At 39.6% G+C, this 25,569-nt stretch overlaps 4 protein-coding genes across 9 annotated transcripts in view; 2 read left to right on the top strand and 2 right to left on the bottom strand.

The window, feature by feature from the left end:
* Positions 1-12,125, bottom strand: part of LOC126920111 (heterogeneous nuclear ribonucleoprotein K) — a 91,372-nt gene extending 79,247 nt beyond the window's left edge. For 4 of the 6 annotated variants that reach the window (XM_050730058.1, XM_050730070.1, XM_050730065.1 and 1 more), the window contains exon 1: positions 11,993-12,116. The gene's annotated coding sequence lies outside the window, so the exon portion shown is untranslated. Of the gene's footprint in view, positions 1-11,992 lie in introns of all 6 variants that reach the window. The other 2 variants (XM_050730059.1, XM_050730066.1) reach the window with 1 other exon arrangement.
* Positions 12,126-12,232: 107 nt separating this feature from the next.
* LOC126920118 (uncharacterized) lies at positions 12,233-13,020 on the top strand. Its single transcript, XM_050730078.1, has 3 exons — positions 12,233-12,330; positions 12,471-12,832; positions 12,901-13,020. The coding sequence occupies exons 1-3, from the start codon at positions 12,288-12,290 to the stop codon at positions 13,018-13,020; spliced, it is 525 nt and encodes a 174-aa protein (XP_050586035.1). The 5' UTR covers positions 12,233-12,287.
* Positions 12,834-19,612, bottom strand: LOC126920117 (uncharacterized). Its single transcript, XM_050730077.1, has 4 exons — positions 17,020-19,612; positions 15,949-16,169; positions 13,461-13,673; positions 12,834-13,385 (listed from the first exon to the last, which is right to left on the bottom strand). Exons 2-4 carry the CDS (start codon positions 16,041-16,043, stop codon positions 13,121-13,123), a joined length of 573 nt encoding a protein of 190 aa, XP_050586034.1. The 5' UTR covers positions 16,044-16,169; positions 17,020-19,612; the 3' UTR covers positions 12,834-13,120.
* A 1,681-nt stretch (positions 19,613-21,293) lies between these two features.
* Positions 21,294-25,362, top strand: LOC126920116 (pupal cuticle protein 20-like). The gene is made up of 5 exons (XM_050730076.1): positions 21,294-21,396; positions 21,800-22,133; positions 24,002-24,157; positions 24,682-24,945; positions 25,113-25,362. The coding sequence occupies exons 1-5, from the start codon at positions 21,388-21,390 to the stop codon at positions 25,223-25,225; spliced, it is 876 nt and encodes a 291-aa protein (XP_050586033.1). The 5' UTR covers positions 21,294-21,387; the 3' UTR covers positions 25,226-25,362.
* Positions 25,363-25,569: the final 207 nt, after the last annotated feature.

Raw genomic sequence — 25,569 nt, 5'->3', positions numbered from 1 at the left:
CAGTAAAAATTCTCTGTTCGCAAAAGACGTTAAACAAATACGGGGATCGTATCTGACAATTTAGAAACATTGCATTTACAATTCAAGAGATCCTTAACAGAATGTTTCTGAATATCCTTCTGAGTCAATCAACCTCGATACTTTATTATTCGACACATAGGATGATGTGTTTCATTGCGAAACAAAAGAGAAAAAGCGGGTATAATTGTGCAGGAGCTGGGATAGGCAAAAGGGCAGAAGGAATTAAAATCAGCCGGCTAGAACACGCATGTGAATCCGTGGCCTCATTCCCGTCGATTGACTCTGGCATTTAAATGGAAATCCCAGGGTGTATACGATAACTATGTATCGAGGATCTTTTCGCGAGTTCGAGAATTCTGCATCTACGCAATACGTCGAATTGTACATAGGAAAACGTAGCTACTTCTCCGATCGAATATATAATCAGGTAGAAGGAAAAATCTAGCTCTTCAATGCTACACATCTGTACACTCTATCAAAGGTAGAATAACAAAAAACAATTTTATTACACTACCGTTTAAGATTATTTGCTTATTTCTAACAAAATGTAATTTAATTCCATAATCGCAAATATTCGTCCTGTTTTCTCCGCTCGATGATATAATAAAAACACAAGTTTATGCAACAACCTAATAGAAATACCGAGGATCGTTTTATCCATTTGCTACAGCCAGCTCTAAAATTTAGTTTTAGAAGTTAATACTTAGCTAAAAAAAAGTATCTGTAAAGGTACTATGAAGCATTTTTGTTGTTTAAATCCATTATTCTTAACTCGTTTGATTGTCAGGCTATACCTAAATAAGAAACATCCGATTCAGAAGGAAATCAGATATTTGAGTTTTAAACTGAGAATCGCATGTCGTCGAGGCGATCGCGTGTAACGTAGAGAGAAATTTAAACAAGCACCGGGCAGTTTTCATTTGAAAACTCACGGCAGAGGGACTCTTGAGCCAGTCAGTTACTTACCCGCGCGAGACAACTAAAAACCCAGGGATAAACTAGTCCCCAGTGGAGCTTGTATACTTAGCTGGTAAATTAACTATGAAGATGACCCAATTAGGATGCTCGCATTATCGCTCTGTAACTTCAAAACTCGACCAATATCTTTACCAAAAATCGACAGATCGATGCAACAGATACCTGCAGGATGCTATCCTCTCTCGTAGCTTAAATATACGTAGTATCAATATTTCAAAATATCGAAATCTTCCGAATTAAAATATAGCTATTCCAAAACAAAAATACTTCAGCAAAAATCTTTCCTAGTTGCGCTTCAAGAGCTCGAAAAAGAGAAAAGAAAAACAGTTACCGGTATGTCGAGTATGAAAATGAGACTCATCGTCGTATTCACGACGAATCTAAAATGGTCAGTGTGCCAAGATCATGCATAATGATCCCGAATTAACATTTGAAAGAGAATCTGCCACCAGTTGGGAACCAACGGGAAAGGTCGATGCCAGTTACATTCTAAATCAAAATACTTTCATTCAAGCCACGAAGATTCCCTGGCATCTCAATGACCGGCTTGTCGAAATTATTGCCGGAGAACAGAGTATATTGTTAATAAAAGGCATTGTACGCTCTCTTTTAACCGCGCGTTACATATTGTGTATACACATAACTATGACGTGAGATCCATGACTATTGCACATTGTTGGAATGCAGGAGAAGCGAATGGATCGAGTCGCATTGTAACAACGCACAATATCCTTATTAGGGGAGTGTACGGCGTTTGAGCTGGCAATTCTGCTCATATTCTGCTTGGAATTTACGTCATGCGTAATAATGTACACATTCCGTCGTTCTAAAAGCAGTGCCGTCAGCTTTGTGGATATAAAAGTGAACGAACTTGCTACAGTATTTCTATGACTGTACCAGCGATTTGAAAAAGTTTCTTCGTACCATCTTCGTGAAGGAGGTGTTACATTTCTTCAAGGTTCGGTTTGTTACATTTCTTACATTCCGTGAAACGTTCAAGAAAAAAATTCTTCAAAAAAGAGGGAAAAAAGAGGAAAACGAGCATAATTAGCCAAAAATAGACTTTTTAATCTTAAAATATGCTTTCATGTTCAACCGTCGAAATTGCTCGCTCTGACTTTTAAGTTTAAACGAGGGCCAAGTGTTTTATAAATACAAAGTATCATTCTCATAAATTGATCTTATCTGTGACGTACGAGCCATGTGAAACTGGTTTTCTTAGTAGATCAAGAGCCGACACACTTACTTTTCTGCCAAGCCAATAATTATAAGAAATATAAATGTAATGCTACGAATATAACAAGTACATATATCTATCAATTATGGTAGTAGTATAAGAATTTTGCTGTAATATCTTTTTAACTCCTTTTTTTTCTATAAAAACTTCTGACCTTTTTGTACGAATTGTTACTCCATCATGTAAAAGTGTTGTATCTGGTATTTCGAAATCTCAATCGCCAGGAATATACCGCGGCGAACGTCAAAACGCTTGCAATTGCGACGTACCGCGCGCGAGAGGGCAGCTGCAACTGTCCTCATTTCGCGATTGTTTCTCCATCCCCGATGACCTTGAACCTGCCATTGCACGACCTTGTCAACGGAGGAGCGATCCTCTCGCTTTCGTGGCAACAAAACTTTCGCTTTCGCTTTCAACCGCGTGCTCCTGCCCACGTGTCCTTCTTAATACACGCACGAAAGAAAACGAGAACGAAAACGAGACTGCGTACCATCGTCAGAGACTTATTAATCGTTTCCATGTGAAAGTCACGTGTCGTCGATAATATCGCTTCAGACATCGTCTATATAAAAACAAATGTACGTAGTCCGAGAGTGGAATCTTAAATTTCCTGAGGACGAATTTTGTTTCCTTTTTGGTCGATTTATGTTCTCAACGAGACAAGGATCAGGATATAGATGGTGAAACGCACGCTTGCCATTCAAAGCTGTTCCTTTTCATCTCATTCATCGATTCGATAAACATACCCAGACAGTCATTACCGTCGGAAACTTGGAGCTTGTCGAGAAGGAAAAACCTCGCGCGTTTCAGCCGATTCGCTGTTTCTTACATTTTTTTCTCGAAAAAGTTTCGTACCTGTTCGCTAATTAGTTTTAATTGCTCGCGTCAGACAACAAAGGTCGACCAGTTGAATCGAGTAAATCGTCATAACATTTTAATCGTATCAGTTTCTTAGAAGAAATAAAGCAAATTACGCGAAACCTGTTTTCCATGTATGTACGTAGTTTATAATGATTCATGAAAATTAATAATCTGAGTACCGAGAGTGTCTTGTAAAACGGTAGACACTTGATGAAACATTTGTGCCGGCACTCGACAAGCCAAATACTACCACTCGACACTAACTAGTGTCGGACGATGGCAACGCAGTGATTAGCGCCTTAGGTTGCGAACGTTCGGGACCCGGGTTCGAATCCCGGACACCGGAGTTCGATTTTTCTTCTACGCAGCTAAATTAGGGGGAAAATTAACAGTACCCCAGCAGCGACATCTACTACAGCCCCTAGCGACAATTACTCCGGACGAGGCCCAGCAACTACAACTATTACGGACAACATATACCACCTCATATTGGACTACTCATGAAGGGTAAAACACGTACAAACATTGGATTCGAAATCTGTAGTATCGAACAAACCACTATTCACGACACCTGCTATACGATTCGACGTTGTTTCTACCTTAGAGAAATTCTTGTATATCGACTATTGCCAAAATTATCAATTACCGTCGAAATCGCGAAGAATATCTTGCTTCAAATAACATGTTTATTTTTACGAAAGAATCGTAACAATTTGTCTACTATGTCGATGATTAGGAAAGTTTATCGAAGCAATGACGTTCAATCGAATGGTACGACAATCAATGTTTCAGACGGGAAAATAATCATAGTTCAGTCATGTACTAATACCGACGCGTTCAATGACGGAACTTTATTACACTGTTGGGAGGGAAATTAATTAACGACGTACAATCTACCGGCAATAGGGAACGGAATCTTGTAAACAGGAAATCTAGCAAAAAGCCAATTTCGCCAGAGAATCTCAAACAATTAATTCGATATCGTATTATCTTGGAATATACCAAAGTATATTCGAAACAAATGAAACTGTAAAAGTGTAAAACTGTAACACTAATTTAAAGAATGGACAGGACAGGATAATTGTTGTTTCAGCTTTCGAACCTCAGTGTTTGAGAATAACAAAATTCCATTGTTCAAATACAAAGTCTGACATTGGGTTTGAACCGTCATAAAAAAGGGGGGAGGAGGAAGGATACTTAACTCGTTACACTAAACGTTTCTATTTATACTATCTCTCCAATATCTTTTTTTACAATTTAAATAAGTTCCCAGAATCTAAGCTAACAACCTGAAACCTTCGTATCACGTTGTAGCTGACAATGAGTCTGAAACTGTCGTGCAATGCTAACCGATTATTACGAATAATGACACACAGGAGAACAAAAGTATGCATTGTAAAATATATTCTGAAATGTGATCTCCTCTGTCCTTCCACGCGTCACGATTCCCATGGGTGAGAAATGCACGGAACTCGCCGAATGCACAGCACGAGCTGCGCGTAATTTGCAAGAGAGAACGTATCAACGAGATTCAGTCCGCGTGATCGCGACGAACTGTACACGCTGGATGCGATTCGACGGCATTCGCGAGCGGCAGGCCTAGATCAGCGACACCGCTGGCAATCGCTGCATTCCATCGTTGTAAAAGTACGTACACAACGGCTGCCTCCAAGGACTACTAGTAGCGAAGGAAGAGGTGGCCAGCAGTCGAAAAGGAAAACTGCGCGTGGCAGAGGGACGCACGAAGAATGCGCTTTCGCAATTTTCTTGGGCAATCACGCAGCCACAGTGATCTTACGATTAAATATTCACGGGCGCGAGAGGAATTAAGTAAACAAGAGGAAGTTCCTTCTGTGCGAGGTTCGCGTCTCAAGAGGAAGACAGAGATTATTGCATCGTGAACAGAAGCCAAAAGTTTTACTGTGTTAGCAAACGAGGAGATTTTAAGATCTGAATCGTTTAGGTAGAAATGCAACATGCAATAATGATATATACGTATTTTCGAACGTACTGAGAAATATTTTTCTACGCTAACATGTATCGTAATTAGTTCAGTTAATGACGTTTGACCAGTACTTGGATACTTGGTTGAATTACGTTTGAAATTTTAATATAGCGTCGAGCGATTTTTATACAAACTTTTTACTCGGTAATCACGGTAGCGTTACTAATGTGCGTGTTTGGAATAAAATTCCTTTAGAAAAAGCAGAAGTCGATCGGGTCTCCGCCATCCTCCAGTGAACAATCGTGTCGTCTTTATCACGGTCGGCTTACGAAACTAAATTGCAATTGACATTCTAAGCGGCAATACATCTCGGTAAAATTGCTAGGATGCAATAACATTTTACACAACCCGTACCACTGAATAGTTTAAATCCTATCGAGGACGCGCATCGTTAATGGAACGAAAAGCACCTGTAGCACTTGATAATACATTTTTGCTGGACAGCTTATAAAAAATCAATGTGTTGGTACGCTTTAACCGCATATTCGTGAATTTCTCCTACCGTTTGATCTCATCCAGTTTCTTTAATAAATCTACATTTTTCCTCTTTCTCTCTTCAAGGCGATCTCTGGATATAAAAATAGAACCTATGATTTGTTGCCTTTGGCGCGACTCCAAAACAACTTTTTCCCCGTGAGAAGTTTCCAGTTCTGTCAGTGACACATGGAGTTTCTTTTTTCGTACGTATTGATTGAAAGATGAAGAGGAAAGGCGAGAAAATTTCGCGCAAATAGTGCAATGAACTTCGTTCTCGCTTACTAGGAAGAACCAAGTTAACCCCGTGTTATCATTTGAATAATTTTCAATCTAATCACTAACCATAGTATGTACTTTTCTATTTTGAAAGATTGTTTATATGTGGCGGCACTCGACAAGCCAAATACCACCACTCGATACTAGTTAGTGTCGGACGATGGCAGCGCAGTGATTAGCGCCTTAGGTTACGAACGTTCGGAACCCGGGTTCGAATCCCGGCAACCGGAGTTCCGATTTTTCTTCTACGCAACTAAATTAGGGGCAAAATCAGCAATACGAGGCCCAGCAACACACATCTATCGCGGACAACATATTTCAATTCGTTATTCGTTATTAACATACGTAATGTCATCTATAAAATTTTACGACCTATTTGTTTAAAGCCTCTTCGTTTATTGAAGTGACAACAACGTTGAAACAGAAATTCTAGGGCTGCAGGAGGAATTAAAAAGAGATACACATTTCCTAATTATACCAGGTTCTCCGAAAATTCCATAATCGATGAAAATTAGTTAAGAACGTTACAAAATTCCGATCGTCTGAATCGTATCCAGATTTCGTTTCACTAAGTCGATAGACAAAGCTTTGAATAACGTAATTCCGTAGGAACATCCGGTTACATAACGCGCTTGCCATTTCTACCATCATACTATATTGAAAAAAATACACATACACGTATGTACTCGCACAATCGTAATGTTCAGAGCTTTTATCCTCTCTCAATTGCTTTTAGCCGGTTACAAAACAACGATCGGCATGAATTCTCGCCAAACAAATTGGCTGTCCGCGGATCGATGAGATACAATTCGATTCAGCTCAACGCAATTCGACTAAGCAGCTGACCGTAAAACTCTTGCACGCTTTTGTGACACGCCAAAAACGCCATGAAAATTGAAATATTTATTGAAACATCAGCGATACAGCGACGAAAAATTGGCAAGTACTAAAAATTACAGCGCGAAACAACAATGACTGAATCGAATGATTAATCGAATTTAACAAAATGTCTTTAATTGATATTTCTAGATAAAGATTTCTAGACCAATAATTTTTATAACGCAAATGATTTATGAGGGTCGATCATTTCCATAATGTAAAACATCTGTAAGAATCATTTAATATGAGATCATTTAATATATCTCTATAATTCAAAAATTTTAATTTGCGCCGATTATTTTACGGAGACGAGCTGAAATTTTTAAAGAGAAGGAACGAAACAGACAGACGACTAATCGTTTCGATGCCTTATCAGTATAAAACATCCAGCTGGATATTTCCCATTAGAGCGCGGATGTGTGTCATTTACGCGGTTTAACGCGCGCGCGAGTTTCACTTCACCTGGTCAAGTGTTTTCCTCGAACCACGTGGCTAACTGGAACGCCACGAAAGTCAGCGAATCGATGACATATTTTTGCGAACGAGTCGTTCGCGTATCCTCGCACGAGCTTCGACTGTACAGAAAAATTCTTTTCCAGCGGACGACTACGTTGTCGAATAATGGAATTTCAATCTTCTTCTCTCGTTGGTCTTATTATTTCGCGAAGATCATCGCCATAGACTGATCGAACGTGAAAGATGGAAAACATCAAAGAATTCATAAAAAAAAAATTGTTGAATATTTTACAACAGATACAAAGTCTGGAAATTTTTACGAACGACAAGTACGAGGCAGAAAGTTAATTTAGATCGAAAGTCGTTTGAGGGAAGTTTCGAAAGGATATAAAAATGGTTAAAAATTGGCGTTTCGAAAAATAGATTCGAATCTGAACTAACAGGAAATATACGAGTGTACTTTAGACTCCTTTGTAACGTTGTAACGTTGAAAATGTATAGTGATATCGAAGTGACATTAATCGACACAGGCAACCGCATACACTGTATGCACAGCCACGGGCGAATTGAAATATTTCATTTAAACGTGGTCACGAAAAAAAGCAAACAAAGAAATAAATTGCTCGATGGTGCCTTTGTAACGAACAACAAAAAAATAGAAAGAGAATGCGAGAATAATTTATTTTATCTCACCCTGGAGCACCGTTACCGAACGTCGCGATAAATCTTAAATCCAAAAAATTTACTACGTATATCGGTCAGAAAAAAGAAAGAGCTTTACGCGTTTGTATCGTTCAATTTTGTCAATCGATCAATGGTTTGATTCGGCGGCGAATCTTTTATAATTTCCATCGAACCATTTTGTCATCCATAGCCGATATCCAGACCAAGTTTCGCGGTTAAAAAGGAACGAATCGCGTTGGAAAATACAAAACCAGTATCGCGATAACAGATCGGGTAAAAATCGTATCGAGGTCAAAGTAGCTCGAGTTTTATGCAATTATGCTCTTTTATCCGATTAATCGAAACAATTAATTCGCGAGACCACGCTATCGACCCGTGTTCACGCGATTACTTCGATTCGTGTCTCCAACGTCGGATCAAATTAATCGGAAGCGCAGGGCCTATCTTTCGCGGATAAATTCTCATCGATTTACACCGAATCCGAATACGAATTTCATCGACGATAAAATTAATTGCCCCGAATTGGCGCGTGTGTACGACTATTCAAATTGATGGTCTTTGAATCTATGGCGGTACGATAATGAAGATGCAAAAGTACTCGAACGATTAATCACAATGGACAAAAGGCTCGGCCAGTTCGTCTGTAATTACATCAGTGTGCCGGATGACGTAGTGACTGCGTTTTCGACGAGATCAATAACGAGAACAGTTTGGCGAAAAACAGAGTAAGATAGCAGACGTAAAGACATTGCGAGAATATTTAAAAATAGAAATCTTCAAATTAAACAATTCGGCTATCCCGATTCGAATTCGACAGAAATATACAAAGGATTGCTACAACATCTCAATCATCCGAAACAACGAAACGGAACCCCCGAGAAGAACAGACCCTACACGATTCGCCGCGCATAAGGTAATTTACACCACGATTACACCATAGGGTTACCAAATAGGTGCGCATTAAAAAGTAAGAGGGCGGGAACCACCGAAAATAATGAAACAGGGTGGTGCACGGGGGTTGACCACGGGCATCCTCTTCTCCCTTTCTCATTGTTTTCCGCGCGGGGACACACCGCGGTGCGTGTCGCGAGCACGCGTGCTCGCGTGACGATGGGCGTGCGTGTGAACTCACGCGGCCACCTCCGCGCCTCGTCGGTTTTCTCTCTCGATAACGCGTGTGCCAGCATTAATGTTTGCAGTCACAAGTTGGAAAGTTTTGTGATGGCAACCTCGAACGACCAGTTACCAGGGCAACGGTTTGTTGTGCCATTGTGTCGAACCCCACCGGTAGAAATTCACCCCCAACCGTCCACCACCCGTTCGCAAAGGATGTCCCTACCTGAACGCGACCTAACTCTGCTTGACCTAGCCCAAACTAGCTTGCTCCTGCACTCCCACCACGCACCGGCCAATCAGGAGGTCGCGTTTCCCTTGGAACCTTCCTGGCAATTTCCCATGGAACGTTCGATATCGCGCTCGATTCTCGAATTATGAACGATGCCTCGCTATATATATATAGTGGAACACAGGAAGGGTACAAACACCGTTACCATTCGTGACTCGAAGAAAGTGTTCGAGTGGAATGAGAAAACGAGAAGAGAACAGAAGAAGAGGAGAAAGTGAAGACGACGGAGTAGGAGGATGGAAGGGTTGAAGGAAAAAGTAGATCAGCGGAGCGTTATGAGGGTCGTTTATAGATAGAGGGATTGTCCGAGATTTTGGGAATAGATCATCGACATCGAACGGTGACAGGATAACCCTGGTATATACTTAGATTCTCCATTCCTTGAATATAACAATTTCTTTATTTATATATCTTACATTTTTGACGGTATCGTTTTATTTTTGTTACGAATAAATTACATCATATTTAGATTCAAAAGGATAAAATCGATCTAACTAGGACTAATTCGGCTTCTATTAGTATCGGGATCGTTAAAGTTTCTAGCTAAGGGGTCACCTGTTTAACTAATTAATGAAGCACAGCAGAGTTGTTCTCTAAACCTTAGAGTTTCTTTGAATTTGTGTATTATCAATACCTTAAAGACTTATACAATTTGTGAAAGATCGAATTTGTCTCATTCAAGGAAATTTTCTATCCAAAAGCGTCACAATTGATGGATCTGAATTAACTAGCAAACTACAAAGGCACGCGTGCGCATGAATCGAATATAATAGTACGATCGAATACTCGACAATGTAATCGGCAAATTAATTGCGGAACCTGGCAAACAACTGTCAGAAGCGGTTAGCGTCGTAAGAAAATAATAGGCATTAAAGCCGAAGTTCACGGTGGAACGATCAGAAGATACGCCAGTGAAGGGCAAGGAAATCGTGAATGCACGTGGGATTGTTCGATAACGAGCTGGTAGTATTAAGGAAATTGGCTGCATCGAATCCCTGATAATTGTTTTATGAACCTTATTAATAGATGAAATTCAATTCAGATAACTCAAATATAGAAGTTAATGTTGAGCTCGTTCTTAACTTAAATTATCAAATATTTTTATTGTATAACTCGATATAATTCTTTGATGATTAAAAAATGATTAAGGTAATATAATTGATAAATGAAGTGATACTGCACTGATTAATCGATGACGCGACTAATAGAAATGAAAATAATTTTTCATTTGATGAAACAAAGCTTGTATTAATCACGCATCGTGTATCAGAGTATCATAATCGATAAGGAAGAGCTTTGCCTTTGCAATTAATATCTAGAAATTTTCAAACCTTATCGGCAATAAAATTCTAATACAAACTGTTTACGTAGTGGAAGCGCGAATAATATGAAATACTCGTAAAAATGAATAAAGTGTGTATATTAAGCAGCCCTTACTTGCTGTTAATTTTGATTTAGCATGGCGCCATCTACTTTTAGAGTCCAGCAGTACATATATCGTCGCATAAATATTTCTCGAATATAGCTCCGTATAAGCGCGATTCAACATCGATCCAATAAATTTTCATCTAACAGATTCTCGATTAAATCGAAACGCTAATCGTGTCATTACAACTTAAGAGAGCCACATTTGTCATACACAAAAACGTTAATCCCCGCTCTCGCCGGATAACATCGTTCCTGGTTCACAGAGGGAGTATGTTTCGTCGCAAAAACAACGTAAAAGCGATTTTAATTCCGCATACCAAAGTTTTACACAATAAATCGATCGTTCACTTGTACTTCGAACCATTATTGCGTTCGTAAAATCACGATTCGCATATTACCTAACGATAACGCAAAATATTTCCGCAAAGTATTATGCAAGTAAACACGTGATACGCAAAAAGCAATTGTGTCATTCGTTATGGAATATTTTTTTCCGTATATTACTACGCCCTGCGTTGAGTAACGAGTTAGATAACAAAAAATCGTTGATACGAATACTATAAAATTATGCTTCCAGTTTCAAATTACACGATAAATAATCGCAAATCATTTGAAAATAATATTATTAAAAAATACGTGTATCCGTTTAGGCGTTGTAATATAGCGCTACATGTATTGCGCAAAGTAGCAAGTACGATACGCAAAGTTTGTATTCTTATCAAGCGAGATAACGTTCGTAGAAATATTGATGCTCAGTTGCTTCGTTTCATCCAGTTGAGTTGTCATTATATGACGCTGAAATATAGAAAAACTAATCGACTAAAAACCGGTATACAAACACCGCATAATATCCGCGCGTTTACATTTCTGTAAGATACAAAATTCTAACGACATGTTACACGCCTGGTCGTATGGCCGAAATTATTGACTTAGCTGTCGATTCAAAGCGTCTAAAAATTCTACGGCATAGGATTATCATTGAAACACATCGAATTCGTTATCATATTCTATATATAACCTCAATGGTTTAATTAATACTCTAAATGGTTTTCTTCGTGAAATTGTTATAAATTGCGAATTCGAATAAGGTTTGAACGATTATCCTACGACTTGACCACGCGTACGGAAGAGGGCTGACGCGCGAGGGTCAGAAACTAACCCCCAAAAAAATGTATACGTCGTCCCTCGAAGACGAATCACGCTTTGCTCGCATAATCGTGAAAAGCATATGAAAATTATAGCACGAATGAAATAGCATTACACCATCATAAGATTTCCGACTTACCCAATGCGTAGAAGAACTCCAGAATTCGATAAACCGGATGAATTCTCACTCACAAACACGAAACTTAACAGCAATCACGATACAATGGCGAACAGCGGGTGCGTAGCGAAGACTGAGCTAATGCTCTCGCCATCTGTCGAGCGTTTCGATAAGTTGCCAGCAACAAGGACGTTTTCTATTGGACCGTTTCAACCAATCAAGATATAGCATTGGTTTACGCGGGAATGCTTTGGCGGCACGCCGCCATATTGCAAACCCGTTCAAACTATAAGTTGCTAGACACACTACTGAAAAGATGGACTGTAACAATCATAATATTGATCAATTATTATCATTCGGTAATACAAATTCATGTTTCTGTCTCTATTTTGTTCAATTTGTAATATCTTTTAATGTGACAAATTACGAAACTGATAAATAATGTAATATTTGTAAGTGGTATTGCAACATTGTGGAATTCAAGAAAGCTGGATTTCAGATCAATTATACCGAATGTACAAGGAGATAGGCGATGTTGAATCAGAATTACTAGAATGCCAAAAAGAATGTGCAACTACCGAGATAGAAATATATAATGTGAATCAATTAAAAGATAAGGGGACATATGTATTGGAAAATGTGAAGAGAAGATACAATGACTTAGAGGAAGAATTAAAGGAAGTTCATTGTAATTATTTAAAATGCATCGAGAAGACAAACAATGAAACTATTCAACAGAAAATTGATTCATTAACATTGCAGAGAGATAATTTGAGAAGAGAATTAGAAGAATTAAACAAAGCAGCAGACGAAAATACTAAAAAAATAATGGCAGTGAAAAAAATGATTAAAATTCAAGAGGTATCCTTTATATACATATATTATATCAATATGTTCGATCGAATTTTCATATATATTTTTATTTACAGAAGAAAAATATGGCGCTAATACGAAAATTGAAAAAATTTCAGATAACGCCAGATTTAAATGATAGAGTAAATATGATCCTAACTGATCCCAGACTTACCAAACAAAAAAATTCTAATTAAAATAAATTCTGTACAAGTTATAAAATATACATATACATTCTTCATTGTTCATATCTCACAATATCCTCTGTGTAATATTTGTAATACTATTTAATTATCATTAATGCTCCAGTAGTACGAAACATTTTTCTAACCATTCCCTTCTTTTTCTTAATGAATCTATCACATTTACTGACTTATTTAAAGATTGTATCATGCCATCATTCATGGTCACTATATTTGATCTCTTTTCTGCAATTCTTTTCATTAGAATTGCGTTTTCTTCTTCCATCTCGTTTACTTGTTTTTCCAACAATGCGCTTTCTTCATTAATTTTCTGCGCATCTAGTGAACGTAAATGTAAGGATACATTACCCGGTGGTCTCCTAAAACAAAACATATTAATGATTAATCATTAATAATGAATTACTGGTCAGATATCGCTAAGAATCCTAGCTTACCAAGTACCTTCGGTCACGGAAGAATTTGCGTCCGATAATTTCGCAACTTTTTCCAATCCTTCCTGCAAGGATCCTTCGTTTAATATATCTTCTAAATCGCCATTCATTTTATCGAGAAGCTCCGAGCACATTGCTTTATGCAATTTTTGCCCCATACTCGGCTTTGTCTTGAGAATTGTAAGAATCGTAAGAGCATCCACGAAAGCATCCTCGCTAAAAGATTTTTAAACGATTTAAATATTTTCATGAAAATCCAGTTGAAAGAGAATGCAAATTTTATTTTGTTTAACTTTATTACATTTTCTTATGAATGTTAATGACTCTTTGTTAGACTCAGTTAACATAATTGTAGTTACACACACATAGAAACTATGTAATACTAACTATATGTAACGTAACCGACAATACATTTTGTTCATATTTTCGCATTTTATTTCGTGATTGATTTAATTAACGTGAGATCGGAATATAGCAAATAAAATATGAACACGCGTTGCATGTACAACAACTCGGGCGAGTAATATTCCTTTTATGCCAACACCTGGCTAAATAAACGTGAATGAGTACGTTCAATGATCGTTGCATGTATGTAGAGGTTCTACTATCGCTGGGATCAAATTTTTCTTTGTTTACCGTCCACAAAGGCTCGAGCGATTGAATGGGGGAGAACCAGTATTCGGACGAGCCAATCCAGTTTTATAGTATTATAGTCGAAGCATACAATACCGACCCGTAATCGTTGCACAATTTCCGGAATTTTTTCATGTATTAATGTGATGATTAATGAGAAATCTTTTTCACACAATTATGAAAATGCAAAAACTGCATGGTTTATCTTTATTAACATTTAATACAATGTAATTTTAAGAAAAATCCAATACATCTATAAACTAATCTTCAGAGAAATTTACAATTAAGATATGATTTTTAGAATGACGTAACATATATTTTAAATATATTGTAAATTACATTTTCTATGAAAATCACAGGAAATTACTAACATAAAAACTACACCTTCGATTCTTCCGCTGATTTACGCGCACTCAATCAGGCCGGGACGGGTGCAATTTGATGTCAATACTACATATTTGCATTAGTCCTGACCTAATTGAATACGCTTCGTGGCATGTTCCTCCATCGTTGAATCTCGATTTCATCACGATTGATCTTCTCTTCGCTTCTATGAGGTCATCGAGAAAAAATGTTATCGTAACTTTTTATATCGTAAAGAGAGAATTACGCAATCGTTAAAAAAAATTATATAAACGATAGAAATAAACTAAAACGACGAAGAATGTAATTGTACAGAGAGCACGTTCGTCACTGATTCATTCCAACGTGAAAATAACGGACAGGCAGAGGTACCCGTACGATCCCCACGACACGTACTGTACGAATGATAGAGCCGAACGATGGTGACCACATCAGGGAGGGACCAGGGACCCTTTGTTTCCTCGAACACTTCGTGGAATTCTTCGAAGGTCAACTGGTGTGTTGGGTTTCAAAGAGCGGTAGATTCTAGGAAGCGAGAACCGAAGGAAACCAATTTCGAAAATCGACCCGTCTCGTTCATAGAACCGTCAAACAGCAATGGACAATTGTTGGGCCACGTGAACACCGACAAATTAACATGCGACGTCCAGAGGGGCCAATGACATCGAGTAACACCATCGCTCGTTTGGGTCATTGACGATCCCCCCTTTCCCTCCACCACCTCTTCACTCCTTCTACCGCTGATAAACGAAACATCAAGCTCTCTAAAACGTATTATATACAACAACGTCCTGATCTGCTCTCGCTGATTATGTGTTCCCTTTGGCTTTCTTAATTAAAGAAGCATTCTTGACCGCGGTTCGTACTTGACACACTTACGTTGGCAGTACTGTTATCGTACAAACGTATATGAGAAAAACATAACCTGAAATTCAATGACAATCTGGCCTAGCCCGGTTTTATACCATAAATATTCCGTGCTTCATTTATTTTAGCTTAATACATAAATATTATTTATCAGAACATGTCATTTATTTCTTATGATATTTATTTCTTACGACATTTATTTCTTAGCTTCATTTTTAAGAATATATTCACAAGCTTAAATATCCTTTCACGCTAACATTGTTTGAATATCTGTATTATCACAGTTGAGTTATTTATACAATAACCAATGTACATGTTATGCAATGTTATTGAAAAAATATTGCGAACATGTATAACTTATAATTATAAAAAACTCTAGAAAGAGATATTGATAAATACAGTAGAGATTTGTTTGAATATTAATTGGAGACGCATGCGTCTACATATGTATATGTATAAAAGAACCGCGAACCCCAAGCTATGAAAGACTGCATAACCTCTAAACATTAGATCCTTTCATAAATATATTGTAAATAATATATTCTATATAAATCGTAACAAATATTACCTGTCTATGTGTCTAAATTGATTAAAGTTATATCTTTGTTATCTAAAATAATTTACTTACCTCACTGATTCTGCGATGCGTTTAAAACTGTTTAAAATAGCTAGTCGAAATAAGAAAACATTGTTCGGATGTCCCTGTTCCTGATCCTCCGCCATTCTCGATCGAATTGTGTATAATTACAGAATCTTCGAATTTCATCAACTGAACACTTCACCGAAAGCCGAATATAACGGTTCTTTCATTCTATAGAGTACGGACCAGTACTTTCGCGTCTCTTGGAACTGTTGGAAATAATTCAAATCGTTTAAAAGTGTGTCGAGAACTTTGAAGTAGTTTGAAACGCTACGTATAGATGGCAGTTTTGTGCTTGAAATCATCTTCACTTGAATGTTACCAACATCTCGCTACCAATCAATATGTTTGTGTATGTGATTACTGATATTTAAATTTAGAAGAAAAAGTATTTCTTTCAAGAGAAAAAGGTATAAAATAATTAAACAATTACTGGATAGAGTATTACAGCTAATATTAAACTACGTGTAATATTTTTCTTTTTAAATATTACTATTAAAGATATAGCATGTTATAATGTTCCAGGAATCAATTTTAGTAACCAATAATAAATCTAAAAGTTACTCAACTAAAGTGAAAACTATTTCATGCGAACAAAACGAGTTGTAGGAATGGCAAAAGTCTATGACTAATAAGTACAGAATTGAAGATATACATACATGTATGTATAAGCAGATATAAGTAACTAACAATTAAAACAGATGCTGCGACGAGTCTCGCAATAACTTACTTAGATCTAATTAACATTCCTCTCAAATTAAACACGTATGTTACTCGAGTATCCTAATCACCTATATCAGTATTAATTAGATCTAACGTCAACTTTAATTAGCATGTCTTCCTCACTAGTGAAATCTACCAAATGGTATGTCACGACAGAATTGTTATTTTCGATTTACAAAGATGCACACTGATATACTCGGCTAACTAAAATAATAACATTCATTTTGTTTCATTTGTTAAAAACATAAAAACAATTATATCTGATATTTCAGACTCAATACAACCGCAAGTCAGACTCAGATCCTAAACTTGCCATGTAAGAAGCATGATACTAACCGATAGAACCAAAATTTACAGTAGGTTCAGATGCTTCGACGACACAGTCGCGCATCGTTCTGAGCTAGTGGTTCGAAGGGCTTGCTCTTATATTCCTTAGCTTCCAAGGCGAACAGGTCGTGAGTCCGGGTGTCGATATACAAACTACCAGACTAGAAATTGGATCATCTAGCTCTATGGCTTGGGGCTAATGGTTTTCAGCTTCGTTACATGACTGCACCCCTACCTTCAGAGAATATCGGTGTTACAACCGTTCCGCTATATCTTCAACTTCAAAGGTCAACGTTGACGCTGGAAGAAGAGACGTTCGCTGTTACCGCAGATTCTCAAAGTAGCTCGCATTGAGTCGAACCAATGTGATGCGCCTCCGCTCCATTATGCAACCGGCCTGAACTATATTTTCTTTCCCCGTAGCCGTGAGCCAGCTCACGGAGAGAAGGCTCAGAGCGCTACCGTGGGCACCCATTCACTCGCTCACTCCGGAGACGACCGACCCTCTTAAATCGAGAAAACGGCATCTTCTCGACCAGTCTCGATCACATCGATCGCGATCGAGAAAGATCCCGGATCGAATGATCGCGATACGTTTTCAAATTCCATGGAACAGGATTTCATCCGTGGCGTTCTATAACAAAAGATGGCTTTACCAACGTCCCTTTGTTCTCTCGTTCCTTTTACTATCCTCATTCTGGTCAATTACATCGTTCGTCTTGGTCGTAGCCTGGAGGCAGTTAGGCAGATGGAGAAATGTTTAAATTTTATATGTTGCAGCGAACGCGAAACGATTATCATCACGATGATGCACTCGGTATCCCGGATGAAAGTACTAGCACGTATTTTAAGAATTCCAATACGCAAGAATCATCCGTCAATTGCGTCAGGCTGCTGCATAGAATTGCGAGAAAATAGTTCGGACGCGGCGAACGTGTGTTCATCTACTTTGTCATCTTCCCTGTTATCATCGCTATACCACCCACGTGGTTGCGTCAGAAGGTACCAGAACTATCTAAACCGCAAATATTTCCTTCCTCCGTCGACCTCTGTGGCGTGGCTCTTTCGAAATGGTATCATCATCTATATAGCGAGATTGTAACAAAGCAAGGCTCAGGAGTCGATAGGAGGGAGGCATTATGCGTGCAATCCCTCCTATTCGAGATCATTATTCAATAACGACGTGTGAGCCGCTTCCGCAATTCGCGTTCGTGTCTTATTCTCTTAGAATTCGTACCGAGGAGAAAGTTGATTGGAATTGTCGTCTGATTATTCTGATTACGGGAATAGCATCGTGCCACTGGGGCACGAAATTGTTTCTCTTTACACATGCATATACCACGCTGTGTGCATAACTGCAATTAGCCAATCTATCAAACTTGTACGTTTCTTAATCCATTAAACTGCAACCTCTCCAGATGAACAAACAGTGATATTTCTGTTGCGCAGTGTACATTGAAATCTCAAATAGATAGATGTTGATGGATGTTTCAACGAGACAAAGGTTCCGATATTCTCACTAGACAAAACAGAATGACAATAAGGTCAACCCTTTCCCTAAAAAAAAGGTACAAGCGCAACAATAAGGGAAAGGTTAAAAATCTTTTGTTCCTCTTACAAAGTATCACGCAGTAGCACCATATTCGGGTTTTACCGGGAAGATCAGGTGTCTTGGAGAACGATGCAACATTAGATCGCTTATTACTTGACTAGGATCCCGTCTTCTCATGCACAATCCTTTTTTGGCGACAGCGCCCACTGTTGGAGTGCAGTTCTCGATGAAGCGTTTCGCCGATGAACCTCACCTCTGGCATAACACGAGCAGCAAGATAGATGAATGCGCGGATAGCGCGCCAAAGGGCTGGGTCTTCTCAAAGCGTATCGGTGTGTTCGGTGACTCGATCCGTTTAGAAAGCATTCTAGTCTTTCCGTGCCCAGGTATACATTGTCTCGAACGTTCGTGGTATCCTATTATCGAGACCCTGGCTCACGATTGCCCCGTTTTTTGCGCGAGCCGCACCCCTGCTTCAGCTAATTCCAATGGCTAGCAATCTACCAATCCTATCGATCATCGAATCACGCTGATTTCTGTATTCTGTCCAACGTTCCTGCTCGATTCCCGGTATCTTTCTTCATCCGATCAGATCTGAAAGATCCGATGTCCCACGGATCGAATTTGTTACCAGCGATCGGTAGATAAGCGCATTAACCCTGATCCAAGTGTCGGCCGTGCCAGTTACTTGCCTGAAGCGAATTTGAAGAATTTAGTAGTCAACTAAACGCAACACGGATAGGGTCACTGGGTCTCCTTTGTGTGAAATTTCCTGAGAAACTTAATTCGAGATCGTAAAGCTGGCGGAGCAAAAGCTGAACAAATAGATGAGAAATGCATGGGAAAGAGCGGCGTGATTTATAGTTTTTCGAAGAACTGAGTTTACTTATGCCGCAGTGCCAGTCGCGTTGTCGAACCATCAAAGCAAGTCCGTGAAAGCCACGGGACTATAAATCGATTTTAGAAATTAAAGAGTTTACATAACTACGAAGAGCATTCTGAGATAACTCGTTGGGGGAGTGAGATGGATTACCTCATCGATTCAGGAACTTTCTTTCACAAACGTTTATTATAAGCATCATAGGAAGAAAGTACGACCGATTACGCAAGACATTTCACTCACCCTTAGGCGATACACGTGTAGTAGAGTACATATTCGACACGATGTCAAAGCGATTGTATCGGAAGCATGCAATCTACAGTGTCGACTACTCCTAATCGATTCTCCCATTCGCTCTCTAGATTGGAATTACTTTGCAAATTCGCGCGTGTCTCAGTTTCAGTTCCATGTACAAACGCATTTTTTCTTTCGCGCGATTTTCTTCCCTCTTACGCTGCACTGCGCGGTGTACGCAGAGAGATGAACACATTCTCACGAGTAGCAATCATATCCACTAATACACGTTTCTCACCAATAACGCAACATCAATTAGCGTTTCTATACTGCGGTAATGAAGACTGTCTAGGGAAAGCTTTGTAATTATAAGCTCTGAAAGTAACTTCGTATAAAAGCGATAAAATACATCGTTGATCTATCGTTCGTGAGAAAGATCAAAGGGACCATTCGATAATGAAGTATACAGACAGCACAACAGGTCACTGAGGGGTTAATCGCAGCTGCTGTTCGTGAAGAAACCAAAAATCTCTCCCTGGCAAAGACTAAACCGATCTCCGCGCACATACGTCACTGCAAATCGACCCGGTAAAAGTGAATAGTCTGAAGTCTGAATAAGGAACTAAACTGTTCACGCTGGCCCGCTCCGAGGCAAAATCGAAGCGTCGCGCCGTAGACGAGAGAGGTAAAAGATGGTTATTGGGAAGCGATCACGTCGAGGCGTCTGCCTCAGAACGTGAGTACGGTGACCCGAGGGGAATCGTTAAGCGGAAAGTTACGTGCCGATCGGTAACACTAGAAACGATTTGGAGCGGCCTTTCGTGTATGTACACGCTCTCACATCTATATAAAATTACGTACCATCGGTACGGTTGATGCGCAACGCACCAAGTTGCGCAATGATCGCGCGCCGTTGCAGACCATGCGTTGCTCTCTATAAGCCATCCCGTCTATCGTGGATGATGATGATGACGTCGCGCGACCCCGTGTACACCGAGCAACGTCGAATACGAAATGACCGATATAATTACAAAGAGGGAACTCACGCATCTTAAATTGTAGTTGAACTTCGCAATCTGCGGCACAAGAAACATCGCCGCGGTCATCTTCATCAAACGCCACCACTTTTCGTCTTTCTTTCGTTTAAACGATTGTCTTTTACTAACCATAGTGTACCACCTCGTGGTATATAATCTCTCTTTTTTTTACTAGCCACGTCGTCCGTCCCTTCGCTTACCTATACATCTTATACATACCAATCTCGGTTCACTTTCATGTCGACCCGATTAGCCGACCTTCAGGTCCGACGAGAGATGCCCGCCGATCTGTATCACCTGGCTTGCGCAATCACCCCTCATCCCACATCTCTCACCGAGGCTCATCATGATCCGCCTTCTCCCTCGGTTTCCTTCTACTCTTCGTGCCTCCTAGAACTCTTTCTCCGTCGCTCATTCGTTAACCGAGTTCGCGAACTTCGCCGAGGGACGCGGCATCGGGTGTTCACCAGAGTCGATGCTGTTTCTGAGAGTCTTCCTCTTGGGTGGGAGGAAGACGATCCTCCAGCCTCGGATCGGTATATAAGCGCGGTTGCTTCGACCTGAATCTGCACAGACCAATTATTGCCATCGTTTGGCGATAGAACGTTCCATTGTGCGACCAGTATCATCGGGGAGGTTCGCTTTTCATACAAATCGAACGGTACATCAGCGAGATGAGATCGGTACGAGTCGCATTCGTCTATTTTCTCCCGCGCTAGGTGACACCTTCGAACGCTCCGCTTCCGGTTCTCGATTCTCCAAGTCGTGAGTCAGTGATGTCGAGCGTGTATTAGCCATCTATTCGATAAATTTTACCTATATACATCTCTTCACGTAATTCTTTTCAATATTTAAAAGGAAAAGGCTAATGTATAATTTCGTTTGTACGATTCCCTTTTAATATCGATTAGAGTCGGTGAAATAAAACATAGTGTGCTTAGGAAATCTTTTCACAGTGACATTACCTACGAGAAAATAATATTTTATTCCGATTTTAAAATAATTTTGCAAACGTTTCAAGTATTCTAAAGAATTGACTTGCATAATACCTACAACGGTTGAAGTTATTGACGACTATTTTAACAGCTCGCTGTCGCGTTGTTGGCCATCGTCGGTACGTGTCACGCGGCCCGACTAGACAATACTTACCTTCCTCCGGGCAATGCAGGCACCGCAGGAGGCGCAGGATTAATACAAGCTCCGAATCGTGGCCACGGTGGTCCAGGTGGTCCAGGTGGTCCTGGGGGACCTGGTAGACCAGGTGGACCAGGCGGACCAGGCGGACCAGGTGGACCGGGTGGACCGGGTGGACCTGGTGCACCAGGAGCATATGGCGGTGGTGGCGGAGGAGGTGGCGCTTTTGGTGGCGGCGGAGGTAGTGGTGCGTTTGGTGGTGGAGGCGGAGGTGCCTACGGAGGACGTAAGTATTATTTCTTCATTTTATTTTCCAACTTATAACGTAGAAAAGATAGAAATATTATGCAGAAGTAATAACATAAAACTTTAGTAGAACATTCAACAATAGATCGAATATTTGATAATATTTGATAATAATACGCGATAATTAAATCCAGTGAAATCGAGCGTATCGTACAATCGATTCTGGGATATGATCGAAATAATCAATTGCAGCAATCTTTTAATTTGTTTGCATGTAGTTTTCGAATACGTCCTTCCTGATGTTTGCCAATTATCGTAGTTTTCTCCGTTCGATACTTCAAAGATGGTTTTCGATAAAGCGGACAGAATTATTGATCTTCTCATAATGAATTACCGTACTTTGCGCGAATACTGCGACTAAATTGCAGCTTATAATACTATAATAATATAGTTAGTATCCCATGTTAGGCTTTAATGTCCCCTTACATGATGATATTAAGTTTTATTGAAAACATCATCGCCTCCTTATAGATGACTTTTCGAATTAAATCATCGCCGTAACTTTTTATTATCTAATCCTAATATCAGGTTACCGAGTGAAAGGCAATAATAATGATTCCATGCCTTTTGCGAAAAGATATTGCAATTACAGTCATTGAGTCAGTACCATGTTCGATCATATGAAATCATCGAAATAATAATACAAAGCATATAAGCAGTAAGTACCCTACTGTTATTTGTTAGTAAAATTTTTACTTTGCATAAGTAAAAAGCTCGAAGCTTTCGAGTTCTCTTATTTTCTTCTTTCTCGTGTCTCATCATTGATCTATGTAGGAGTACAACTTTTTGTTCTGGCGCATTATGCAACCAAGAGAAAACATGTACTTAACCAGAGTACTCGTTCAACACGTACCCTGGTGCTATATATTGTTTTTTCTTTTTTCTCGTTAGTCCCGACTAAGACTATTACGTCTCGTCAGCGCAAACATTTCACACATCATTAAAATCATTATGGCCATAAAACTCGCGGAGAAAAACTTGTTGTACTCGGAGAAAAAGTTAGACATAACAAATTACTCAATCGCAGAAGGAATCACCGAAACGTTTATCATAGTTCGTTTCGGTAACACGCGCGTAGAGAAAATCACTTGGATTATCGTGGAACAGTTGTGTCACGTTACATCAGACATACATTAGAAAAGGTAGAGAACCAAGAAGAGAGAGAAATCGCGCGCTATGAGAGACAGTTGGCTGGTAGGAGTTGCATCAAAATATGTAAAGTATGTCGTGAAACCGGGGCTCGTGTCACGGGGACGAAAGAAAAGTGAAAATCACGGTACAACGCGAAACGTCTAATCACTTTATCCCCCGAGGCGCTCCTTTAATGAAGACACACCAGCACGGTCTCAGTAACGGCGCTCTCGAATCTACGTATGATTTGACGGTGAGAATTCTTGCTGGATTGCGAAAATAAGAACACCAAAGCGTCTCGTGTGTGTCTCCTTTAGTACAACGCGTTGTCGCGACCGACCAAGTAATTAGGCCCCATTCAATTATGAATTAATCTCGAGTGCGTTCGCGGATTTCACCTGATATGGCGCAACCCGGTGGATTGCACGGATACAGTGATCGATAAAAAGTCGATTATACGCGGCAGAACAGGAGATGTGTTCTGTTCGAACCGCTTAAAATTCTGGCTAGCTTCTTGCTAGCTTTTTTTTTGTATTCGATGTACGACCGGTCGATTATCAACTTTCTCAGGGCTGTTTAAAAGTCAGTTGCATGGAAAGGGTACTCGAGTCGATCAAAGTCTGTGGCAATTCAGGTACTTTTATAACGATAAAGACTTTATACAAGTTAAATTACTTATGCGATATTTTCGAACATTTGTTTGAATTTATGCTCTAGCCGGTGGAGGCGGTGGTGGGCCAAGAGGAGGACCCGGAGGAGGCCAAGAGATACCTATCGTCTCGTTCAACAATCAGAATGCCGGTGATGGCAACTACCAATTCAGCTACGAAACAGGAAATGGTATCAGTGCGCAAGAAACGGGTCACCAGCAAGGTGAGATCAGGGCCATTCTTATTTCTCAACAGCGATATCCCTCGTGTTCCTTTTCTTCGCGGTTCGTCGCTATCATTTCTCACTGTTATGAATATTCCTATCCATCATCGTGCTCGGCCTCGAATCGTTCCGTTTACAATGGAACCGAATCGATGAACGCAATAGCACTGCAACTCCTAAAATGTGACTTCCATCTAACTTGTTCTCGGGTCTTTATCTACTGCCAGTATTTTACTTGCAAAATAGAGATTTTCAAAATTAATAATATCTCGACATCTTTATGGAAGTTGTAAGTTCTTCGATGTTGTAAAACGTTAAGAAGATTCTCGAGAGATCGTACGGAAAAACCACAGGTATCTAAGTAATCACATGTCCTAATTTCGGCCAATTCAATTCGCGATGAGTGATTACCGAACAATGATCATTCCTAACAAGCTAGAAAGCCGCAAAAATACTCGATACGTGGTGCAATCCTGCCGAGCACCTGTTGCGTCAAGTATTCATGCGTTGTCTCGCTTTTCTAGGTAACGCGGAAGCGGTGAGCGGATCATACTCGTACACCGGACCTGATGGTGTACAGTATAGCATCAGCTACACCGCGGATGAAGAAGGTTTCCATCCCCAAGGCGCACATTTGCCAACACCACCTCCAATTCCACCAGAAATTCAACGAGGCGTCGAGTTAGCACTCGCGGCTGAGGCCAGAGGCGAAAATCAAGATACTTCCGGTGGTGGTGGTGGTGGCGGTAATGGTGGCGGAGGCGGATATCCTTCAGGGGGTGGATACAGTGAGTTTCATCGATGATATCTCGTTTCGTGAATCTCTGAGTAGACGTTAGAACTATCTGAAGTAAGAAATTTAGAAAGAAAGTACTTTTTGACGATCGTGATAATTTAATTATTAAAATAATTTTGTGTATTTGTTTTGATTAAATTGATTGTTTTTCATTAATAGACGGAGGCGGTGGAGGTGGTGGTGGTGGCGGCGGCCGAGGAGGTGGCGGAGGTGGTGGACCTTATCAGGGTCCAAACTCGTACCAAACAAGCTCGGGCGGATACCATTATTAGACGACACCGCACAAGTCATTACGTATTACACGATCAATCTTGTTCCATTACAGTAATATCATTTAAAGGCGGACGTATGTACATAAGAATATATCGTTTATGTAACTTTCTTATTTATATAAAATGTGAGAACCTTATTTACGATGTTCTTTCTTTTTTCCTATATTAATATTCGAACTTTTCACTTTCCTTTTGACAACGTTGTCATCGGCTCCTATTCACGCGAAATATAATATTTATTCGACTTTTTAAGTATTATTTATTGATATAAATAAATATTATATCTCAAATTATAATAATTGCAATGAATAAATTACAATAAATTCAGCACAAGTTTTTAAAAA

Source organism: Bombus affinis, chromosome 9, assembly GCF_024516045.1.
Source record: "Bombus affinis isolate iyBomAffi1 chromosome 9, iyBomAffi1.2, whole genome shotgun sequence".
NCBI classification, from domain to species: domain Eukaryota; kingdom Metazoa; phylum Arthropoda; class Insecta; order Hymenoptera; family Apidae; genus Bombus; species Bombus affinis.
Note: the sequence above shows the minus strand (reverse complement) of the source record. Positions and strands in the feature narration are given on the sequence as shown.

Excerpts from the sequence above, each read along its gene's own strand:
- LOC126920118 (XM_050730078.1), top strand. The coding sequence starts at position 12,288 with ATGGACTGTAACAATCATAATATTGATCAATTATTATCATTCG. Across the intron at positions 12,331-12,470 it reads TGATCAATTATTATCATTCG|ATCAATTATACCGAATGTAC; the intron begins GTAATACAAATT and ends GCTGGATTTCAG. Across the intron at positions 12,833-12,900 it reads AAATGATTAAAATTCAAGAG|AAGAAAAATATGGCGCTAAT; the intron begins GTATCCTTTATA and ends TTTTATTTACAG.
- LOC126920117 (XM_050730077.1), bottom strand. The coding sequence starts at position 16,043 with ATGGCGGAGGATCAGGAACAGGGACATCCGAACAATGTTTTCTTATTT. Across the intron at positions 13,674-15,948 it reads CGCATCGCAGAATCAGTGAG|CGAGGATGCTTTCGTGGATG; the intron begins GTAAGTAAATTA and ends AAAATCTTTTAG. Across the intron at positions 13,386-13,460 it reads TCCGTGACCGAAGGTACTTG|GAGACCACCGGGTAATGTAT; the intron begins GTAAGCTAGGAT and ends GTTTTGTTTTAG.
- LOC126920116 (XM_050730076.1), top strand. Across the intron at positions 22,134-24,001 it reads CGGAGGTGCCTACGGAGGAC|CCGGTGGAGGCGGTGGTGGG; the intron begins GTAAGTATTATT and ends TTTATGCTCTAG. Across the intron at positions 24,158-24,681 it reads AGAAACGGGTCACCAGCAAG|GTAACGCGGAAGCGGTGAGC; the intron begins GTGAGATCAGGG and ends TCGCTTTTCTAG.